Source organism: Suricata suricatta, chromosome 3 (assembly GCF_006229205.1).
Source record: "Suricata suricatta isolate VVHF042 chromosome 3, meerkat_22Aug2017_6uvM2_HiC, whole genome shotgun sequence".
NCBI lineage: Eukaryota > Metazoa > Chordata > Mammalia > Carnivora > Herpestidae > Suricata > Suricata suricatta.
Window position 1 is genome coordinate 17,987,805 of NC_043702.1, and position 14,294 is coordinate 18,002,098.

Below are 14,294 nucleotides of genomic sequence, written 5' to 3' on the forward strand. Positions count from 1 at the left end.
CGGTTCAGATTGTGATCCCAAAGTTGTGGGATCAAGCCCCATGTCAGGCTCTGCACTGTGTGTGGAGCTTACTTAAGATCCTCTCTCTCTCTCTCTCTCTCTCTCTCTCTCTCTCTCTCTCTCTCTTTCTCCCTGCCCTCCCCTCTCCCTGATCACATGCAGGCTCTCTCTTTAAAATAAAAAAATAAATAAATAAAATACAAATAAATGAAAAAGAATCATCCCCTGCCCACCTCTGCCAGGTTGAAAACCTCCCTGTTTTCCTTCTAGCTCTATATCTGTGATACAGAAAGAGAAGCAGGTACCTGGAGAAACGAAGGTCAGGCTCAGGTGAGGGTAATGGGGAATTGGTTCAGGATAGGAGCTGGGAGCCCCTGGTCTCCTCGCTGGCCCCCCTCACGCACCGTGTCTACACCAGCCAAGAGCAGCTCAGGCAGGCTGCCCATGACCTCATGAACACTGAGCTGTCCTCTGGTCAGCAGGAAGTGCAGGTAGCCAGATATCTGCACTTCGTCTGGCCCACTTTTCTGCAGCTGGGTCTCTATCTCCTTGAGCTTCTGATCAATCAGCTTCTTCCCTACAGAGACAACAGAGAACAGAGGAGGACGAAGTCAAAAGCCATGATCTCCAAGGACCAAGAGCCATTCTGACAGCTGGGAGCATGAGGTGGAAAGTCCCAGGAATAGACTGCTGATGCACAGACCCTGGAACCCTCCCCCTAACCTCCCTCCCTGGTGTCCTCACCGAAAGAGAAGATGGTGTTCCAGCCGTCCAGATACCGCTTCCAAAAAGGCAGCAGGGAACGGGTCCACTTGGGGAGGAAGGTGACATAGAGTGAGTTCTGGAACATGAGCCCGACAGATCTGACGAAGGCCACGGTGTCCTGGGGGATGGGGTGCTCCAGGCAGCCAATACGCTTCTCAAACAGGATGTAGCAGATGGCTGGCATGCACAAAGGCAATCACAGGAGGCAGTGTCACGGCACCCAGAATCCAGGGGGGCTCGAGGAGGGACACACAACCTGCCTCTGACCCCTGCCCACCCTGGCCCCTGTCCCCACAAGGTTACCTTCCAAGGCAAGGTAGTAGAAATGGTGAGCCATGTCAGGCACGTGGTCCCCTGAGGCGCTCTCTGCCAAAAGCTGGTTCAGGTGGGCCAGAAAGTCGCCAATCACCTCATTGAGAGCATCCGTGTAGAGCGCAGCCTCAGTCGGCTTCAGCATCCGCTGGTTCAGAGCCTGGCGCAGCTGGTACCAGTGCTGTCCTTCCCTGCAAAGAACGGAGGAACCGCACACTTGTAAGTGGCGGATGGAGGTTAGATTAGATGGTGTCTTCCCCCTGCCCCGAGGCCTCGACAAGGTCTAGGAAAATCTCAGACTCCTAGATTTAGAATTACAGAATCACCGGATTTCCAATGACAGAATCTTCGAATCACAAAACTTCAGAATCTCACGACAGCATCGTGGAAGTAGTCAAGATGGGCATCTGGAACCAGACTGCCTAGGGTCAATTCACAGGTCTGATGATTACTGGCTGAGTGACCTTAGGCAGGTGGCTTAACGCCTCTGTGTCTCCGTTTCTCCTTCCATAAAATGGGAATAATAAGCGTTCCTATCTTAGTTGGGTTCTTCAGACAACTGCAGTGCTTAGATAAGAGCCTGGCAGGTGGCAAATGCTTAAGGAATGTTGTCTCTGATTATCTTAGGATGCTACAACTCCAGAATCTTCTGCATATGAAATGAGGAGGAACTATGATGGTTCCAGTCCTCTGTGCGGAGGATGAGGAATAAAGGAGGAACAAATGAGGGTTCCTGGGATGCTCAGATTCTGGACCTTCATGCTCTGCTTGACTCAGTGGGTGTAAGGGACAGGGAGACCCACCAGGCAGATGGCCCAGCCCCTCTTGCTACAGGCATCCAGTAGGGGGTTGGGTCCCCAACCTGGTTAGACAGGGATGCTCACAAAGGTGGGAACATGCTTCCCACATTGGGGCTTCATGTTCAGGAACTGTCCCCACCCACAGCTGTCCCCCACAAACTGTTACCTTCCCTGAGTATGGGTCAATTTTTTAAATGCTAGTTGCAGAGTAATAAGTACAATATGGTCCAATTTTAGGAGGAAGAAAGGAAATCCTAAATATCCATATGTGTATCCACATCTTTCCACGTAGAACAGAGAAGAATACTCACCAAACTGTCAGGACCACTTGGAAGAATGGGATGGGAGTGGGCGGTAGGCAGACAATATTTCATTATTGTAATTTTTACAATAAACATTACTTTTCCACTTTAAAACCAGTAAGGTATTTTATTTTTTATTTTTATTTTTTTAAATTTTTTTAAATGTTTTATTTATTTTTGATACAGAGAGAGACAGAGTATGAGAGGGGGAGGGTCAGAGAGAGAGGGAGACACAGAACCGGAAGCAGGCTCCAGGCTCTGAGCTAGCGGTCAGCACAGAGCCTGACGCGGGGTTCGAACCCACGAACGTGAGATCTGACCTGAGCCGAAGCCAGAGGCTTAACCGACTGAGCCACCCAGGCGCCCCACCAGTAAACTATTTTAAAATGATACATATTAAAAAGGCTTATGGCAAGAATTGTGTTTTTTTTTAATTTTAGAAAATTATTTATTTAAATGAATCTCAAACCCCAGGAGTTCTCTTCATTATGTTGGGAAACTCTGTAAAAAAGATCAACTAAAAGTGTTGCTTAAAAAGAAATTAAGGGGCGCCTGGGTGGCTCAGTTGGTTAAGCCTCTGGCTTCGGCTCAGATCATGATCTCATGGTTCATGGGTTCGAGCCCCGTGTCGGGCTCTGTGCTGACAGCTAGCTCAGAGCCTGGAGCCTGCTTCAGATTTTGTGTGTGTCTCTCTCTCTGACCTTCCCCTGCTCACGCTATTTCTCTGTCTCTCAAAAATAAATTTAAAAACATTAAAAAAAAGAAAAAAAGAAATGAAAACCAGAATAGACTCTTGTATTGAAACTTGAGGTTGTAGGTGTTTCTCTGAGAGTAAAAAGTTCTCCCAATAGTAGCGATCAGATTTGCATAAGTTAAATGAGAACATTTCTGCGGTTGTTAAAATATTTTTTTTGAAAACAATGCTCCATAAAATGAGATTTTAAGAAAATATATTTATGTATTTATGCATATATGTAGGTTAAAACAAAAAAGAACTTATTATCGGTTAGTAAAATAGCTTTAAAATGCATGTATATGGTACAATATAATTAGGGAACTGACTTTAGAGTAAAAAATTAAAAACAGATGACAAAGGGGGTGTACATAACGTTCAGCTCCAATTCTAGATCCTGAGCCATCAATTCCAGTGGTGGCCTGAGCTGGCCAAAACCTAAGACCCAAATCTTCCCCTCAGGGTCAACATCAAGGTAAAGAGCTCTTGAAACACAGACATTCTCTATTCTCTTCCCATAACTTTGAACGAAGGGCTCAGTGGCTCAGTAATTGTTGAAGTTCTAAAACTGCCCACCTGTGAAGGAACTGGGAAAAAGAGGGACAAAAAAAGGATGCATTGGCGAATGAACATATAGGCATCAGAGGCAGATGAAGTGTACCCTCTAACCAGTTTGCTTCCTTTCCAAAAGTATCAAAGCATTAATTTCTTGAATTCCAGAATCAGAAAGCTCTACTCCACCACTCACTAGTGGCAAGTGATGGAAAAACCTCTCTAGGCTTCAGTTTCTTCATCTGTAAAATGCGGATTATAATCCTATCGACTTCATGGGCTTGTTGTGAGGATAAAATGCAATAATAAATGTAAAGAGCCTCACCTGACACCTGGCATGTCATAAACACATGGTTAGCTATTGTCCTTGGTGCTCTTCCTACAACCACCACCAGGATCAACTCTAATCCCTTAAGAAATGTCGAAATCATGAGATGTCAAGCAACGAGGGAAAATAAAAGTCATTCGTTACTTTTGGAGCTCTGTTAATGTAACGTAGCAAGAAGAAACCTGTCATAGGGTGAAATAAGTGATGAGGATTAAACACTACATTTATCATGATGAGCACTGAGTAATGTATAGAATTGTAGAAGCACTATTTGTACACCTGAAACTAATATAACACTGTATGTTAACTATACTGGAATTAACATTAAAAAACTTTTAAACCTTACAATATAACCAGTTACAACCTGCAGCATTGAGAATGGTTCATTACCAATGATTCTTGATTGTGTTATTGGCATAAGCACATATAACATATTCAGCCCATCCCTGAATTTGTCATTTCCAAAATAACCTTAACTTTTCTGGGTATAATTTCAAGGCTGAAACTCACATCTATTTCTGTGTATGGAGAGCATCTGTGAAAGTTATATGCAACAGCAAACCTATAACACATAATTTAGGAAATATTTTTAAAGTTAAATTCAGCCTTCCTAATTAATATAGTGAAAATGTTTTCTCAACTATAAACAGATATGTCCTATTATGATTCACATTGATATATTTTCAACCATAGTGTAGAATAATGGAGCTGGAGAGGTCCTAGAAATAGTGTGGAGATATTCTACCCCAAACTTCCCATTTTACATCTGAGAAACATAAGGCCAAGGAAGGGGAAATTATTCATTTTTCCAAAATCATAAAATATATTAATGGAAAAGACAATGAATGCTCCCTGGGCTTCAGCCCATCCCAACCACTGCTTTCTAGACTGAGTATCAGGCTCAAAGGATGCAGGGAGAGCCCACCCTGCCCATTATCCCAATGCCATTGTCCTCAGGACTGGCCCTCCCAGGCCTTGTACCGGTCCCTTGAGGCCCCAGCTCACGTGGTGAAGGGCCCATAGGCCAGGCCCTGCTGGTCCCGGTGCTCCTTCCATAGTTTCATGTCGTTCCGTACTGGGTACTTGCTCTCTTGCCGCATCACTTGCTCCAGGAGTGGGGCACTGGCCAGGTTCACGTACATCTGACTCCCTAGTCGGGTTACCCACATTGGACCATACTTGACTTTGTACAGCATCTGTGGGGGTCAACGAAAACTGAATAACCATGGCCCATCCAGGTAGGCATTTACTAGAGAGGAGATGGGATGAGGGAGTGTCTGATAGTCACCCCAGAGCAAGTAGGATGGGCAAACGCACATTTTATAGGAGGTAGGCATTAGGAAAGCCTGTGGTGCTGAAAGAACACTGAAAAAAAAAATGTGTGCACAGGAGTTAGAATATTCAGAGCAATGAGTATGGGGAGAACTGAAGTCCTTGGAGAAGTAAGGTTTTGGAAAAATGGGATGTGGCAAACTGGGGTATGTTTTAAGGTATAGATATTTGGGGTCCAAGGTTTTAGAGAAACTGAACCCTTTAATGAGGTATAATAGAATACCTATGGCTCCTTCATAGAAGCTTTTAAGTCTACTGCAGCTTGCTCTCAATGAGATAAAGATAAATATCTCATGTATTTAATGAGAAAAAAGAAACACAGTAGAAACTCCAGGAAAAACAAGAAGCTGAAGAAGAAAGTCAAGATTCAAATATGAAGTAAGATATGTGGTATGAATTTATTTTTAACAAAAAAGTTATTAGCTATTCAGTAAAATAGGATCAAATATTTTATCTTAGAATTTCTAAAGCACTCGACAATCGATATCCATTGCATCTGTGAAATTGGCATTGATGTAATGTTTTTATAGTTCCTGGAAATGAGGGGGGAAATAAATATATTTTGAGTTTCAGAGGTAAAACATAAAAGGAATCCACAAATACTGAAACTAAATTTACTGGCTAAGTTACACCCACAAACTTAAAGAATATGAAACATAGTGGCTTCCCAGGTACTTAATCTTTCATAATTTGTTACTGAAGAGATTTCAAGAAGATGAGAATTTGCTCCAGTCTGGAAATTAGACCAAAGGGTTTCTGGAAAAGATGCATTAAAATTATAAAGAGATCTTGCATTCCAATTATAGAAGGACACTTCACCTAACTCCTGGTCCAGCAAAACAGTAATCTTACTGTGTTTTACTACTGGCATTAAAAACTAGATTCTCCCAGGACCAATGCGACCTAATTGCCCTCAATATATTCCCCAATTGCCCAGAATCCACCCTGAACTAACAGCCGATTCTTTTTTTTTTTAATTTTTTTTAACATTTATTTATTTTTGAGAGAGAGAGAGACACAGAGTATGAGTGGGGGAGGGTCAGAGAGAGAGGGAGACTCAGAATGAGAAGCAGACTCTGGGCTCTGAGCTGTCAGCACAGAGCCCGACGTGGGGTTCGAACCCATGAACTGAGATCATGACCTGAGCTGAAGTTGGACGCTCAGCCAACTGAGCCACCCAGGCGCCCCTAACAGCTGATTCTATCAGTTCCTAGGAAAATAGCCTTGACAACCCCCCGAAATCTATTTAGTTTTGTTTTCCACTTCTACTTCCCAGTAAGGCCTGCCAGTGTGGTATGATTTTGAACAGATGATTGTCTGTAAACTGCAGTGATTCCCGGAAAGAAACAGGCATATTCGTACATTGCTGGTGGGAGTCTAAATTACACAAACCCACATAGAGGACAACTTGCTAATATTTATAAAAATTACAAATACATTTATAAACAAAGTATGGGAAGCCTACATAGTGGAATACTATGTCACCTTAAAAGAGAATGAAGCAGCTTCTTGTGTAGTAATATGGAAAGATGGACTGTAATACAGAAAGATAGAAAACCAAGGTAGATTGTTAAATGGAAAAGTATGATATCTTCTGTCTAAGAAAGGGGGGCTAAATTAGAACATACAGCAATTGCACTTGCTTTTATAAAGAAATACCGGGTCACATCAGAAATTAATTAAAGTGACTACCGATGGGATTGCACAATGTATATCTTGTATATCTTGTTATATTGTTTTGAGTTTTGAACCATGAGAATGAACCCATTTTTTTAAATCTTTTTATTTTAGAGAGAGAAAGAGAGTGAGGCTGAGTGGGGGAGAGGGGCAGAAGGAGAGAGAAAATCTTAAGCAGGCTCCACAGTGCGGAGCCTGACTCGGAACTCAGACCCATGACTCTGGGATCATGACCTGAGCCGAAATCAAGAGTTGGATGCTCAACCAACTGAGCCACCATCCAGGTGCCCTGTGAATTCAAATTTTTTTTAATCGAAAGGGAAAAAAAGAAAATGTTGTACAAAACAGTGAGTCACCTGCCATTGATCAGGTAATTCCAGAAAGCAGGAAAGTCTTGCCAAGCCTCTCAATTCATGTGTATACTCCTTAAATTTATAAGGTTCCATTTTGTAAAAATACTTACATGTCTCCTTTTCTCTACTGAATTCTTTAGGAGAATTATCTTAAACATAAGTTTTAATTTGTGTTTCCAATTGGCTTACTTAAGATATTAATGACAGGGGTGCCTGGATGGCTCAGTTGGTTAAGCATCTGACTCTTGAACTTGGCTCAGGTCATGATCTCATGGTTTGAGGGTTTGAGACCCATGTCGTGCTCTGTGCTAACAGCTCAGAGCCTGGAAGCTGCTTTGGATTCTCCATCTCCCTCTCTCTCTGCTGCTCCCCCATTTGTGCTTGGTCTCCTTCTCACTCTCTCTCTCTCAAAAATAAATAAATAAATAAATAAATAAATAAACAAACAAACATTAAAAAGATTTTTTAATAGACAATAAAAAACACATAAAAACATATACTATTTAAAACCAACATAGCTTTGCATTAAACCAAGGTTCCTCATGGCACTCTTAGTTTTGGCTCAGGTCATGATCTCATGGTTTGTGAGTTCAAGCCCCACATGGGGCTCTGCACTGACAGTGTGGAGCCTGCCTGGGATTTTCTTTTTCTCCCTCTTTCTTTGCCCCTCCCCTGCTCACATTTTCTCCCTCTCTCTCCCTCTCTCTCTCTCTCTCTCTCTCTCTCTCTCTCTCACACACACACACACACACACACACACACACAAACAAACAAATAAACAAACATTTTTTAAAAATGCAAATAGTGGTTATCTCTGAGTGATTGTTTATAGATAAGTTACTTTCTTCTTTATACTGTGATTTGTTTTTCAGATTTTCTACCTTAATCTTAGAATTTTTTTAAAAAGTCATGTTTTAAGAGACTAGATCAACAACTATTCACTTGGGGACCAACTTCTCTGGAATCCAAAGCCTCTGGCACCTCTTCCTGGCTGTCAGTTTGGAGGTTTCTGAGACATTTCCCCCTTTGCATAGGCCATGCTTTCTTTCCTCTTCCTTCATATTCCTCTTCTCAGTTTACTTGGTGGAACTTAACAAGGATCTATTTATGTAAGAACTTATTTTAGAAAGACACCAGAATACTTGCTGAAAGAGTGTGCCATGTCTGTGAACCTACCATTAGGCCGTAATCTGAGCCAGTTAGAGAGCCCCAATGTTCTCAGATAGATCCTGTCCAAGTGCCACTTTGCAGAACAGAGTCCCCTAGGGATCATCTTCCATGATGAATGGGAGGGGTAGCTTCCACCAAGTGAGACTCCAAAGGGGGAGAGTGATGAATTCACTCAACATTTATTTTTTGAACTCATATCCTCTTCCTCCTTTACTGATCTAGGGCCTGAGGATACAGCTGTGTGCACAGCAGGAACAGCTATCCTTAGAGAGTTTACATCTTAGTGCATGAGCCACACAGTTGAGAATTTGATTACATATGCTTATAAGTTGCTCCCTAGTTGTGTCTTGTCTCTTCAATTAGATTGGAAATCTTCTAGGGCAGGAATGATGTCATACTTCTTAACTACCTCCCATATTGTTTGACATACCACTACACACGTTTTAGACAATATTTAGCAGATGTCAATGAATCAGGTGAAGAAAAAAGTTGCAGACATCACGAAGAATATGAGAGACAAACAGTGACAGACGGAAAGGAGGTGGGGAAGGAGCTTCACAGGAAACCGGTAAAAGTGGCTCCAAGGGAGTGGTAATTAGCTATAAAAGCCTGGAAAAAATAATCCAAAAAGGAAATAATTCCATTTAGAATTGGATCTGTTTTTGACTGAATGTTTGTGTATCCCCCAAATTCATATGAAGCCCTAGTCCTCCAGTGTGGCTGTATTTAGAGATGGGGCCTTTAAAGATATAAGTAGGACTGACTGAGTAATTAAGATTAAATAAGAGTGAGTCCCTGATCCAATAGGATTAGTGTCCTCATAAAAAGAGACATCAGAGAGCATTCTCTCTCTCCTCTCTCTCTCTCTCTCTCTCTCTCTCTCTCTCTCTCTCTCTCTCTCTCTCTTTCTCTCTCTGCAAGTACACACCAAGAAAAGGCCATGTGAGGACACAGGGAAAAGGTGGCTGCCTACGAGCCAGGAAGAAAGCTGTCACCAGAAACCAACCTACTACCACCCTGATCTCAGACTTCCAGCCTCCAAACTAAGAGAAAATAATTTATATTGTTTAAGACACCCATTCTGTCATATTCTATTACAGCAGCCAAAGAAAACTGATACATAGCATCCAAAAGAATAGAATACTCAGGAATAAATTTAGCCATGGAAGTGAAACACTTGTACATTGAAAACTACAAAACATTGCTGAAAGAAATCAAAGAACTAAATAAATGGAAAGATATCCCATGTTCATGGATAGTGAGACTTAATATTGTTAAGATGGCAGTAATTCCCAAACTGGTCTACAGATGCAATCCCATTTTCATCAAAATTCCAATGACCTTTTCTGCAGAAATGAAAAAAATCCATCCTCAAATTCGTATGGAACTGCAAAAAGCCCTGAGCAACCAAAAACATTGAAAAAGAAAAACAAAGTTGGGAGAATTATACTTCCTAATTTTGAAACTTACTACAAAGCCATAATAATCAAAACACTGTGGCAGTAGCATAAGGATACATATATAAACCAATGGACAAGAGAATTGATTTTTTGTAAAGAGTGCCAAGACCATTCAATGTGGGGAAAGAATAGTCACATCAACAAATGATGTTGGAACAACTAGATAACCAAGTGCAAAAGAATGAAGTTAGATTCCTACCTCACTCCATATACAAAAATTAGCTCAAAACTGGTCAACAACCTAAATATAAGAGCTAAAACCATAAAACTCTTAGAACAAAACATAGAAGCAAATCTTCATGACCTTGGATTTGGCAATGGATTTTTTAGATTTGGCACTAAAAGCATGAGCAATAAAAGAAAAAATAGATAAATAAGACTTCATAAAATATTTAAAATCTTGCACATTATATGATATTACTAAGAATGTGAAAAGATAATCTAGAGAATGGGAGAAAATATTTGCAAATCATATATCTGATGAGAGTTTAATATCCAGAATATATAAAAGGTCTTTAAAAACTCAACAATGAAAAGACAGCTCAATTTCAAAATGGCCAAAGGACTTAATATTTCTCCAAAGGAGAATACAAGTGGCCAATAAGCACATGAAAAGACGTTCAACATCATTGGTCATCAAGTAAATGCAAATCAACACCACAATAAGATACCATTTCATACCCAGTAGGATGGCTTTCATCCAAAAAACAGAAAATAGCAAGTTGTTGGTGAGCATGTGGAGAAATTTAAACCCTTGTAAATTGCTGATGGAATTATAAAAATAGTACAGATGCTACAGAAAACCATTTGGCAGGCCCTCCAAAAATTAAACACTGAATTACGCTATGATTCAGCAATTACATGCTAAGTATATGCTCAAGAGAAATGAAAACATATGCCACACAGAGACTTTTAAACAAATATTTATAGCAGCATTATTCATAATAACCAAAAGGTGCAGACAACCCAAATGTCATCAATTGATGAACAGATAGGCAAATTGTGGTCTACACATGAAATGGAATATTATTCAGCCATGAAAAGGAACAAAGTATGGTACATGCCACAACTTGGATGAACCTTAAAAACTTGTGCTGAGTCAAAGAAGCCAGACACAAAAGGTCATATACTTATGATTCTTTTTACATGATTTATCTGGATAGGCAAATCCATAGAGACAGAAAGCAGATTAACAATTATTGAGGAGCAGTAGGACAAAGGAAAGAAGAGAGATTAATTGGTGACAGGGTGTTTTTCTAGGGTATTGAAAAAGGTTTGAAATTAGAATTAGTGATTTCATATATTCAAAATACACTAAATGCCACTGAATTGTACACTTTTAAATGATGAATTGTATCATATGAATCCCCCCCCCGCCTAGAAGTTTGTGGTATTTAAAACCTCCAGAGCTTCAGTGAGAACCTGGTGTGAACAAAAAATAGACCCTCAGAAAAGAAAGAACAGAAAGAGACTGAGGAATGTTCACTTGAGTTAGTTTTTTGGTTCCAAGATTTTTCTCACTTCTAGATCAAGGAGGAAAGAGAACCAGACAATCTTTCCTTTCCACTGTTAGCTCCTAGCCCAGGACTAAGAATCAAGCTTTGAGGGCTATTTGTTGGCCTCTATAACCTTTCTGGAAGAACACAGACGGAGTCTCTGAGAAAGCCCTCTTTTATGCAAAACTACTGTGTTTACAACTTCTTAGAGGGTCATTTGGCAGGAGATACATGTCAAATCCCTGAACAAAATCTTCTACCCAGTAATTCCACTTTAGGGGTTTATTCTAAAAACGGGCATGATATTTAGTGATAGATTTATTTATCAAAGCTTTAAACATAAAAAATCTAAATATATAACAGTAAAGTTCAGCAAATTCTGGTGAAGCCATACAATAGAACACTACTCAGCTATAATAAATTGCTATAGTTTTGTTGATATAGAAAGGTATGCATATTAATGAATTTATTTTCAAATACTTGAGTGGTTTTTTTGTGTGTTTTTGTTTGTTTAATGTTTATTTATTTTTGAGAGAGAGACAGAGCTCAAGCAAAGGAGGGGCAGAGAAAGAAGGAGTCACAGAATCCAAAGCAGGCTCCAGGCTCTGAGCTGTCAGCACTGAGCCCTACTTGGGCTCGAACTCACGAAACGAGAGATCATGACCTGAGCAGAACTTGAATACTTAACCGACTGAACCACCTAGGTGCCCCCGTTTGTTTGTTTTTTAAGGTTTATTTATTTATTTTTGAGAGAAAGAGTGAGAGAGAGAGGGAATGACCAATGGAGGGACAGAGAGAGGGGAAGATAGAATCCTGACACAGGGCTCAATTTCACAAACTGTGAGATTATGACCTCAGCCAAAATCAAAAGGTGGACACTTAACTGACTGAGCCACCCAGGTACACCAAAGGTATGCATATTTATTTTTAATAAATGGCAGCTTACAACAGAGAGTAAATGGTATATTTTCATTAAAAAATATGCATATATGTTGGTGACACATGGAGGAAAATGTAAAAACCTATTCACCAAGGATTAGCAAACAGGGATAATGCTTACTTATCACTAAGATTATGTGTGTATTTATATACTTGTTTCACAAATGTTTATCAAGCACCTATGTGTACAAGGCACTGGGACATGTGCAGGGTTTGGGAATTATGAAAGATTTGGATTTTCTTCTCTTTGTATCTTTATATCTTCTGATCTCTCTACAATAAACACATATTTATATATGCAGAATAGTATTTAATCTGCAAATTATTTCAGCCACATTGAAATGACATTCTCTTTTACAGGTGGTATGCAGTCATAAATAATTAGCACATAGCTCTTATTTATGTGATTTTTCCAAAAACCAAGAGATTTTTGCAGGAAAAAAGTGCCTGTCCATTGTCATGTGTTTTTCTCTCATCCACAGCTGGCAGCATCAGTTGAAGGGTCAGAGACTGCTTGGCAGGAGATTTTGTTCTAGTTCTAGCCCCAACACTAATGGGCTTTGTCACTTTGTTGGGTGATAGCTCCACCATGGCACCCTCCCGACTTTGTGACTCTGCGTGTGTTCATAATACACAGAGGCTTGAACTCAGCTTTCCCTGAGTCTTCAGGGCTGAATGCCCTGGGACTCCTCCCCCACCCCAGAACGCTAGAGGACAGGAATCCTGCAAGGAGCCACCACGAGGCCACCCAGCACTTGCCTCCCTGTGTCCCCTGAGAGGCTGTTGGAAGACCAACAGACTCTCCTCTGGGTTCAGATGAGGCATGTGCTTTCTGCCCTGTCCCCTTCAGAAGAGAGCTGCAGAATAGAAAACCACCTAGCTGCGGTCTAGAAAGAGCACCTCGATATACCCAACGACTCACACTGCAATCATCTGGCCCCTTTTGTTTTGGGGTTGTCCTTTTGTGTGTGGGACAAGGATTTTGGCAAGCTGGCACCTGTGGCTTACTCTTTTTTTCACTCACTCTCTTTTTTTTAATGTTTGTTTTTTTGAGAGAGAGAGAGCACAAGTCGGGGAGAGGCAAGAGAGACTGAGACATAGAATCCAAAGCAGGCTCCAGGCTCTGAGCTGTGAGCACAGAGCCCGACATGGGGCTCTAACTCATGAACTGTGAGATCATGACCAGAGTCGAAGTCCAACGTTTATCTGACTGAGCCACCCAGGCGCCCCATCCCTCTCTATGTAAGTAGTAAACTCTAAATCTAAATGTGGCCCACTGTTTCTTTTCCAGAAAAATCGGCTAGGTATTGGCCTTGCCTGGTCTAACATGTGAACTTGATACTTTTGGTGCCCAACATGGGGCTAGTAAAGTTATATTGCCCTTTTAGAGAACTGGGACCACGTGGTCATGTTCAGAGATAAAGTAGAACCCATGATCCAGTAGCACATGCTCTGGCCTAAGTGTGTGTTGAGGGGCAGGGAAGGGTCCTCACACGGGCAGATGGCATGGACCAAGCAGGGTAGGAGAAGTAAGGCAGGCAGTGCAGAGGAGCAGGAGTCTTCCCACAGTCCATTCATTCTGTCCGTAAATGGTCTCTGAAGATTGAAAGTAAATGCAAAGCTGTCTTTCCAGAGGAGCTGCCTCCTCCGCCCCTGTGCCACCCCTTGTCCCCTGTCCCAGGACTCCCTGACCTTCCAGCCACTACCCACCTCCTGAAGTGCCTGTGGTAAACCCTTTGGTCTGTGTTTCTGTAAAAAGTGTGGGACAAGAATGGCAGCAAAAACAGAACAAAAGGGGAAGTGATTCTGAGCGAGAGGCCCATGAGCCAATTCCTCCTACATACAAGATGCATGATAAGCTTCAAAATGTTTCACTGACAGTGTTCCTAGACTGGAAGGAAAATTCCTCTGAGGTCCAAACTTTTCGTTGTATAATGATGTCTTGTTGGCTGGCAAGTTGAAGGTCCCAGTAGGAATGATGGGTAAGATTCAGAGTCAGCTTGCCAAGTAGTTTTGGAAACAGTGTTGGGAGAGTGACAGCATGCAGTTCCTCTGGAAGTCAAAGAAAAAACTGT

The 14,294-nt window shown here is 41.3% G+C and overlaps 1 protein-coding gene across 1 annotated transcript in view; it reads right to left on the reverse strand.

Annotated features, from left to right (window-relative positions):
• LOC115287411 (sterol 26-hydroxylase, mitochondrial) overlaps positions 1–14,294 on the reverse strand; it is a 33,372-nt gene that overhangs the window by 1,718 nt on the left and 17,360 nt on the right. Inside the window, exons 2-5 of the mRNA XM_029933793.1 lie at positions 4,798–4,988; positions 1,069–1,268; positions 745–942; positions 405–577 (exon numbers count right to left, since the gene is read on the reverse strand). Of these exons, the coding sequence (XP_029789653.1) occupies positions 405–577; positions 745–942; positions 1,069–1,268; positions 4,798–4,988 (762 nt within the window). The remainder of the gene's footprint in view (positions 1–404; positions 578–744; positions 943–1,068; positions 1,269–4,797; positions 4,989–14,294) is intronic.